The sequence below is a fragment of the Stegodyphus dumicola genome, chromosome 4, assembly GCF_044657685.1.
Source record: "Stegodyphus dumicola isolate Sdum_Otavi_A_Nest chromosome 4, ASM4465768v1".
In the NCBI taxonomy this organism is placed as follows: domain Eukaryota; kingdom Metazoa; phylum Arthropoda; class Arachnida; order Araneae; family Eresidae; genus Stegodyphus; species Stegodyphus dumicola.
In genome coordinates, this window is record NC_140771.1 from 90,081,429 (window position 1) to 90,090,666 (window position 9,238).

Below are 9,238 nucleotides of genomic sequence, written 5' to 3' on the forward strand. Positions count from 1 at the left end.
TTTTCAAAATCTCTTTTTTCTTTTCCATAATTAAAATTTCGCAATCCATGGACTTATGACTTTCGTTCCCACAGATCAGACACTGCGATTCGGCTGACACAGCTAATAATTCAACTGTAGGCGGCTTGCTTGTTATGGCTGGAGAATGTTTAGATTTGAAGGGCAGTTGCTTTTCTAATCGTGAATATTTCTCTCTAGAGTTATAATTAACAGAAGCCGCACGTTCTCTACTGAATACTCCGTTTCTCAAAAAGTCTAACAGACCTTTTAAATCCCAATTTTCGTCTTTAATTTTTTGGCTATAATCAAGAATGAATTCATTAGGAAGTTATTTCAAAATTAAAGGCGTTAAAAGGTTTTCATAGGAATCAGAGTCTATTTTTAATGCTTCAAGATTTCTTCTCTATACTTCGGTGTGATCGAAAAGTTTTCTTGATCCATTTACACCATTAGAATTTCTAACGGGTGAAATACTTAAGAGTTGTCCTAAATGTGAATTAATTAAGATGCTCATTTGCCCAAATCTAGAACATAACAGTTAAAGAGCAGCTTCGTAATTATTTTCGATAAGAGCAAAATCAGAAATAGCTTTGGCGGCTGAGCCACCAAGAAAGCTTTTCAAGTAAATTAATTTTTCTATTTTTGATAATTTCAGATTTTTATCAATCGCATTTTCGAACTGACCTATAAATTCTAACCAATCCGAAGGATCACCATAAAATTTACAGATGGTTAATTTCGGAAGACGAGTGAATTTGTTATTTTCATTTTGGGATTCTGTAACGGTTTCATTAGAAATGTCCCTACTTGCATTGTCCGAATTTTCGAGCTTATTCAATTCCTTCAACTTTTTCTCTCCTCTAAATTGCCACACTATAATATTCCAAAATGGATGTGATTTCAAGTTCAAATTCGTCCGCTTAGACTTTCAATTCTCGTTATATTTGAGCGTCTAAATCACTCACGGATTTTGATTTTTCATTTAACTGGTCTAAAATTTCTTCTAATACATTCACATTTACACCACTATCATCTTTATTTAATTCAGCTTCGATTTTCTTTAATATTTTGGACACTGCAGTCCTCAGTGCCTTTCGTTTCGATTTCAGTTTAGCAATAAGATCTTGCATTACACCAAAAATACAAAATACAGCCTTACCTTGGCAGTCTTTGCACACAATGCTAATCCAAAATTAAAAAACACAAATTTTTAAATTCCCATCTAGCATCTAAATAACTTTTACTTCAGGTGAGGGCACTGCTATCACCGTATGACTTCATATTTCTCTACATGGAGTAAATGGCTTATTTCTTTACATCTTTTTTGTAATTTGATGCAAATAAATTTAAGTTTGATGATAGTTTATTTTATTCCAGATTGTACAAATTACCATTTTTGGTAATTTAACTATTTTTTAATGTTTTCTAAAATTTTTAATTTGTTCTAATTCTATTTTATTAATTACATTTGTTATGATAGATTAGGCATGTAGAGGTGGCATTTTTAATTTTCAGAGGCACAAATAATTTAAAATAATTAATTTTGATATCTCAGCTAATTTGAGAACAGAACCATGTCTAATAATAATGCTAGATAAAGTAATAGTATCATTGTGAGATTCTACCACCTCTTGAAAAAGTTTGAGTCTGACAATAATGAAGAGTTTTATAAAATTATATTTGAAAATTGACTTAATGTATGCTTACTTAATTGTAATTTTCTAAATCAGCCAAACGCTAATTTTTTAATTTACACTAAAATTGCATTATTGTTTTTCATAATATTTTTATATTTAGATTAAGTTTTGATTATTTAATATATATTATATAGGATGATTTTCTTCTTATAAAGAAAGAAGTATCTTATAAAGAATTTTTGCTCTATGGGGATGATATAGAGGTTACCCATAATAAGTAATCATAATTTTTTATTTGGGTGGTGTTGTGGAGGAAAAATATTTTAGAGGCTTGAATGCAGGTTTAAAGTTTGAATATTGTATATATTTATTCTATTTTATATATATTAAGTTTAAATATTTTACACAAACATTTTATATATATTAAGTCTAAATATTATATACAGTAGAACTCCAGTTATCTGAATCAATTGAGAAGGTACCCCATTTGGTTAGTTAAAAATTTGGATAATTTGATTTTTTCTGAAGAAAGGTTCTACAGACACTTTAATTAATTAGTGTATGTTGAAAATGGGGGAAAAAACTATTTTTAAAGAAAAAGAGGTTTTTAATTAATTAAAATGAAAAGGCAACACTTTTACATACATGTTATATAGCGTAATGTACAGTACTTACAAATGCTGAAAGTCATTGCTTGCTGAACATATCGGTCAAAGTAAGCTGTTTGATGGACACCGTAACTGCACGTAAAATTTCTTAGGCAGCCATTACTTACTTTAAAGGATGAGCAAGCAAGCTTCTGAGCTAAGACCTTAGCTTTTTCACAAAAGAATCAACCCCGAGATTGGGTCTTCCATAGAACACTGCTGCAAAAACCATTTGAAAATGACATTTTCTAACTTTTTGTTTGTTGGTACTTTCATTGATTTTCTTGAAAAACTTCAATCTTTGTTTTCAAACAGTTACACGAAGTTTAAAAGTGTAGGTTTGCTCCTTATAATGTCTGAAATTGTTGACTGCCCAACACTATGTTTCCATCTTAATTTTTTTCTTAAATTCTGAAAGCGATTCAGATAGTCGGTGTGTGTGTGTGTGTGATTATGGCAAAGCCTTGAGGGCTATCTGCCTAAAGGGAGGGTTGCCTTCGTGGAGGACTTTCTAAGAGAAACTGACTCGTATACACGTTAAACATGGGGAAAACCATGAAAACACCCATGCAGCCAGCCCATTTGCGGGATTCGAACCTCGGACCTAACTACCAGTGTTCAACAACTTTACCGCTCTGCCGCTGGTGGGCTCGGATAGTCGGAGTTTGGATAATTGGAGTTGTACTGTACATTTACTTATATTAGTTTGTTTGTTTATATTAGGTCATTATTTTTAGTTTGTATTAGGCCACCCTTAGACATTATTTCAAAATTGTCATGAATCTTAAAGCTCTGATTTTCATTCATTGAGGAATAGTAGTATTTGTTGATTACTCCTTTATTGCACCAAAAAATGGAGCTTTGCTGAAAATAAACAGTGATTGAAATGAAAGGCTCTTGAAGTCCCATAAATTTTAATTGTTATTAAAATATTTTTTCATGACTCCCCCCCCCCACTGGCTGTTATTATCCAGAGCTTTCACTTGCTGTTGTAAGTCAGTAAGTTTGATCAAAAGTTTACATAAATATTTAAATAGCAGTCAAGTAATGAAAATAATGAATGACATTTTCTCTTTCACTTCACATTATATTTACCTTATGTCAGTACTTTTAATCTATAAGTATATGCAGGAAATCTTTTATGCTAACTATATTTGCCTTTTTAATATTAAATTACTAGAAATATTATTGTAGAATTCAATTTTCAAAATTATAAGTTTGATTTTTGGCAAGTTTAATATTAATTTAACCATATATATATGAAATGTTATGCACATACGAAAAGTAATTATATTTTATTTTGTAGTTACTGAACAAGAAGGGATATCTGAATCTACAAATTTGGAAACTTCTGAGAAATCTGCAAATTTTTCTGCAGAATTTGGACTTGAACAAAATTCAGATGTTCACCATGATTCGGTGCATGAACATGTCTCTGATTCATATTCAGATATAAAAGATGTAGAATTGGTTGAGTATGATTCACAGAAAAGTGCAATAAATTTTTATTTAAAAAATTCATGCTGTGATGATTCTAAAAACATTAATGTAAATTCTGATATTAATGATTCTAAAACAGAAAAGGAACTGTTCAAAATGCTGCAAAGGACAGCCGAAAATGAAAACGAAAATTTCACGTGTAAAACCAAAGAAGAGACACATTGCAACTGACTTTAAACAGCTTTTATCCTGTTTTATAACCAGTTTATCAAAAGAAGCAAAATTTGTTATGTATTTCCCAACTTTACAAAAATCAATTTGTTTGCATTTCATGTTCAAAGTATTTTTTTCATGATCAAGTCACTGTAGTATTATTAATTTTTATTTTACTGTATTAAATGTAGTATATTTTTATTGGATTATTGTTACTTGATTATGAAAAATAAGTTATGGCAATAACTATTGTGTTGTATTTTAGATTAAAAGAAATGTGATTTTATAGTTTAGAGTAAAAAAGATATGATAAAAATTGAGAGACCTAATATTAAAATCTTATGCATATGAAATGTTAAGTAATTAAATTACATTGCAAAATTTAAAAAAAATATATTTTAAAATTTAAAAATCATTAAATATTAAAATTTTGAGGGGTTATTTATTTAAATTTTTTAGTTCGTTCTGGGAACAGTGTGCCAGAATATGTTTCATGCTACTTAAAACATGAAATTTCAGATGCATTTTTTTTTTTTTTTTTAATTAGAAGTGATAAAGGACAGCTTAATACATTTGAATGCTCTAGGCCTGTCTTGCTGAAATTTCTGTTATATTTATTTTACTTACATTTCAATTATTCCTACACATTTACCTGTTAGATCAACTTTTAATAACTTTGATATGCGTATATTTGTAAATAGATTTCACTTTAGATTTTCCTGTTTGTTTGCAATGTAAAATTGTAGTAAATAGATTTATTTCACTGTAGATATTTCTATGTTATTCACAATTTAAAATTGAAAGTATCTCTAAGCTTCTCCCTAAAATAGAGCACTGCCAAAAATTAAAAAATATTATGTAAGTGTATAATTTTTCAAAGTTATTACTCTCTCTCTCTCTCGCTATTGAGCAGAGAGGTTCAACTTTTAAATTTATAGTAGAACATGATGCATATGCAAGCTTTTTTAAAAATAAATATGCTGATTTTAATTCAAACTGTTAATGTATGTTATTTTTTAATGCTCAGCAGAATTATTTGTATTGATGTTTTATGTTTGTATTGATTTGTTCTCAAAAGAAACTAATACATAACATATCTTTAAAACTTAAAAAAAAATATTTAAGTGAACATAAATATTTATTTTATTATATAAAGCACAAGAATATGAAAGCTACAAGAGATGTCTGCTTGTTTTTATTGTATTCAAAGATAACTGTAATATTTTATAAATCATTTTTTGAGGAAAATTTTGATAGCAAATGATTAATACAAATTGCACCTCCTAAGTATGCCAAATCTCAATTTTTTTTACAGTTTTATTTATCAATAATTGTTTTATATAATGTTGCCAACTTTTATATACAGTGTTTTAAAGGAATCAATAGAATTTTTCTGAGTACTTTGATATATGAAAAATTTGTACTTTTCTAATATGTAAATGTTGTTAATAATTTGTTAAAATATATTACTATGAATTTATAGCACATTCATGAACAGAAGAAATTACTATAAACATTTCTTGTTTTTTTCTAATTCCTAAAATTTTAAATTATAAGAAGAATTAGAATATTGTTTTTCATGTAGAAACAGTATTTTTGATAGCTGTTCCATTTTTTCAACATTTTTAGTCTCTATTTGATTTTATAAATCATCGATCTGATTGTTATTGGTTTAAGCGAATGAATTTTTGTTTCTGTTATATGATTAATTGGTGACACTCCCATTTTTCAGCATTAGATTATTTATATTTAATTTTATAGATCATTATATGTGATTATTATTGGTTTAAGCATTTTTTCTGTTATGTGATTGGTTTCCATAAACTTTTTGTTCACACCAAAAATTTTTTTAAAAAGTAATAATAATAATTTGTGATATCAATCCTATGTAGAACTCATAAATAATGCTAATGCAGTTTTTTTAGCAATCTAATTTTGTTATTTTGAGGATTAAAACATATCTCCTATATGATATGCATTTTACATTGGTCTGCTAATCATGTTTTTATACCATTACACTTATTTACATATAAATTTTAAAGCAGACTTTTCCTTTTCCTACATTTTTAGGAGACAAATACAGATAAGAAATCTTCTAAGATGCTGTTTTATAGCATATAATGTGTAGATTAATTTTGAAAAAACAAATCCAGCAGTTCTAGTCCTCTGCTATATATTGCATAATAATTTTATAATTTTTAACCCTTCTGCTGCAAAGGTTTCATTAAGAAACTCCAAGTTTCCAAACATTGCAATGAGAAAGAGGCACTTTGAATGCCAAAATGCCCTTGGTACTTCATACCTGGATTTATATACTTTTAATATAATGCCTTAATTTTTAGGACATATTTTAAGATGTATGAATATATCATTTCTTAAAGATGTTATCAAAAGTACTCTTTAAGTTGTATATACTGGTCAGAAGGTTAATATGTATATTATTTCAGAATTTTACATATTTCATAAAGAGTATATTTTCAAGGCATTTTTATTAGAAATATTTGTCTTGTAGTATGTTAGATGAATAATATTTGTTCCATGTTAGAAAATTATTGCATGTTACTGTTCAAAATTTGATATTAACACGTTAAGTATTCCCAAGTAACGAGATGTAGATTCAAAAGATTTGTATGAGTAAATGCTAACATTAAATTTTTATTTCTGCTTAAAATTTTAAATAAAAATAGCTGTTAAAATACGGTCCTCTGTAAAGCTGTTAAAATTTTCAAAATACACAATTCTTTATGCCAATTGAAGATTGTAAGTTATAATAGATTGAAATAAACAATTTGCTTTATTACAATTATAAAACTGTAATAGTAATAAAACAACTTATTTATTTCAATATGTTATATAAAATAAGTGCTAGGAAATATATTTCAGTATTTTCTTTAGCATTTGATTTTTAAATTAAAAATACAAATGACAATTATTTGAAAATCAATTACTTTTCATCAACAGTGATCATGTAAGCTTTGAAGTTGATACAGTTTTCTCTAGGAGATCATGTAAGTTCAGGTGATTGCCAACTGTTAGCTTTCAGGCCATGTGCAATTGATTTTTTTTTTTTTTTTTTTTTTTTTTTTTTTTTGCTTGCTTAGCAAAATTTATTTTTATTGATTTTATTGTATATTTTCATCATTCTAATTACATAGGGCTATCTTCATTCAAAAATTATTTGAAATTACTGCTGTAAGAATCTTGGAAGGAAAAGGAAACTGGTCCAGACATATTTCTAAAAGTTTGGTGAGCCTCTAAGATACAATTTTGGCATTTTGAGGGAAGAGAAGTAGGCTGCCACTAAAGTAAGTTAATCTAGAGTTTACAAAAAATATTTAGATTATTTTTAATGCTTAAGAAACATATTGCTGAAAATTCTATTTCATATAGAAAGAAATACACCCATAAAATAGCTTAACAATTTTACATAGGAAAAATTCTTTATGAAAAAAATTTATTAGTGAGGATGTAAGATAATGTATATAAAACAGATATTTAAAGTTCTAGGAGTCAGTTCAGAGGAAGACTGAGGTTTTGACATAATCACAATTGTTATCATGTTGTCTAATATAACAAAATCAATAATCACTGAATTGATGTAGATATAAAGATACTTATATTTTTGTTAAATTAGCATTTAGTGTTTATTATGTATGTGATATTAAGCAATATTTTGACCCAAACATAAAATCTCCGTATCTTTCCACTGATTTCATACATTATTATTTTGAGGAAGATTAAATTTTATGCATATATTTTTTAGCATAATCTATTATCTTAATAATTTAGTTGAGTAAATTTTTTAAAATTGTGACATCTGTTTAGGTTTTGACTGTAGTAATAAATTTATAGTTTCAGAAATATTTTATTTCTATATTTTAATAATTAAATAGCCATTGGGCATTTGTTTTAAATATGACTTTTGAAAGCAAGTTTACTTTTTCAAATTAATGACATATCCAAAGTAAAATATGTTTTAGGTGAGAAGAAGTAGATCAAATGATATGCTGAAAAATATGTAAATTCTTCCCTTTCCTTTCCATATCTTGACTTCATCATATTGATGTGATTAGTGTTGGAACAAATGTGCTGCAGTGAAGATATGTGTTTCTGCATGTGGCTGTTTAATGTTATGAATTTTTCTATAGTTCTGTTTTAAATCTCAAATATTGAATTGAAAGATGTGAAAAAATATTATATAATTATCAAATTAAGCTGCAACTTATTTATTTAAGATTATGGCCTTTTCCTTGCAACCATTGTTGTTAATTGTAAATATGAATGTTTGTAACATTATGCTGTTTTTCTTGTCTACTTTTGTAGGATTATGACATAGCACCCTGATTGTGGAATTATTTGTTGTCTTATTTTTTAAATGAATTAAAGGATAAATTTACTGTTCCATTTTCTAGTCTGAAGGTCTTCCTAAAGCAGCTACAATTTCAGTTCTGTATTTTGCTGAATAAATGTTGTTTGTTGTTTATATTCTAATTGATTTATGTTTCACATTTATTTAAAAAATATACAGTGAAGATATATCTAGAATTAAGTTCCAAACATACATGAATTTGGAAATTTTCAATAAAATCTAATTCACCAAGTAAGGTGTTTTTTTTTTTTTTTTTTTTTTTTAATAATTTTAATAGAAATAAAGTTAACAGTTGTTAGCATATGCACTGCCAAAGCTGGTTAAGTGTGTCTGTTCACACACACCAAGATCTGTGTGCATTATTATGCTTTAAAAATATTTTCTGCTGTTTTATTATTGAAATATAGGTATAGCATTGTTTTTAGTAGTAATGAAATTTGCATACGTATACTCATAGTTAGGATATAAAATAATATTTTTGCTCTGTGGCAAATACAAGATAACTCGGAGTTGGATGAACAATACTCACTTTTTTTCACACATTCATGCAAATTCCTGACGTGCAATACATTATTTCCAATTAGTCATAATGGGTCACTGAACAATAATTTGAGCAGTTCACTTATAATCTCCCCTCCCCCCCCCAAAAAAAAGAAGAAGAAAAGAAGAAAAAACTGTATTCTAAACATTTAATTATAGTTTAAGAAATAAATTATCCATTTTAGAATACTAAATGTATTATTTAATCCCTTTCTGCATGCCAAACACCTAAGCATTACATGTATTTACTAAGACAATACTCATACTTCAATCATTTAGGTGAAACGATCAATAACGTCTCATAGCTGGAAAGTAAATGCAGTTTGCCAACTATGAGTATTCCTGCAGATGGCAGTGAACATGTTAATGATAAAAGATTTATCAATTTATTC

The 9,238-nt window shown here is 27.3% G+C and overlaps 1 protein-coding gene across 7 annotated transcripts in view; it reads left to right on the forward strand.

The window, feature by feature from the left end:
- The window catches only part of LOC118203782 (ankyrin repeat and IBR domain-containing protein 1-like), a 253,441-nt gene extending 245,013 nt beyond the window's left edge, over positions 1-8,428 (forward strand). For 5 of the 7 annotated variants that reach the window (XM_085815207.1, XM_085815208.1, XM_085815210.1 and 2 more), the window contains one exon: positions 3,591-8,428. In XM_085815207.1, the coding sequence (XP_085671333.1) occupies positions 3,591-3,955 (365 nt within the window). In that variant the 3' untranslated portion in view covers positions 3,956-8,428. The remainder of the gene's footprint in view (positions 1-3,590) is intronic. The other 2 variants (XR_015040715.1, XM_085815212.1) reach the window with 2 other exon arrangements.
- The last annotated feature ends 810 nt before the right edge of the window (positions 8,429-9,238 follow it).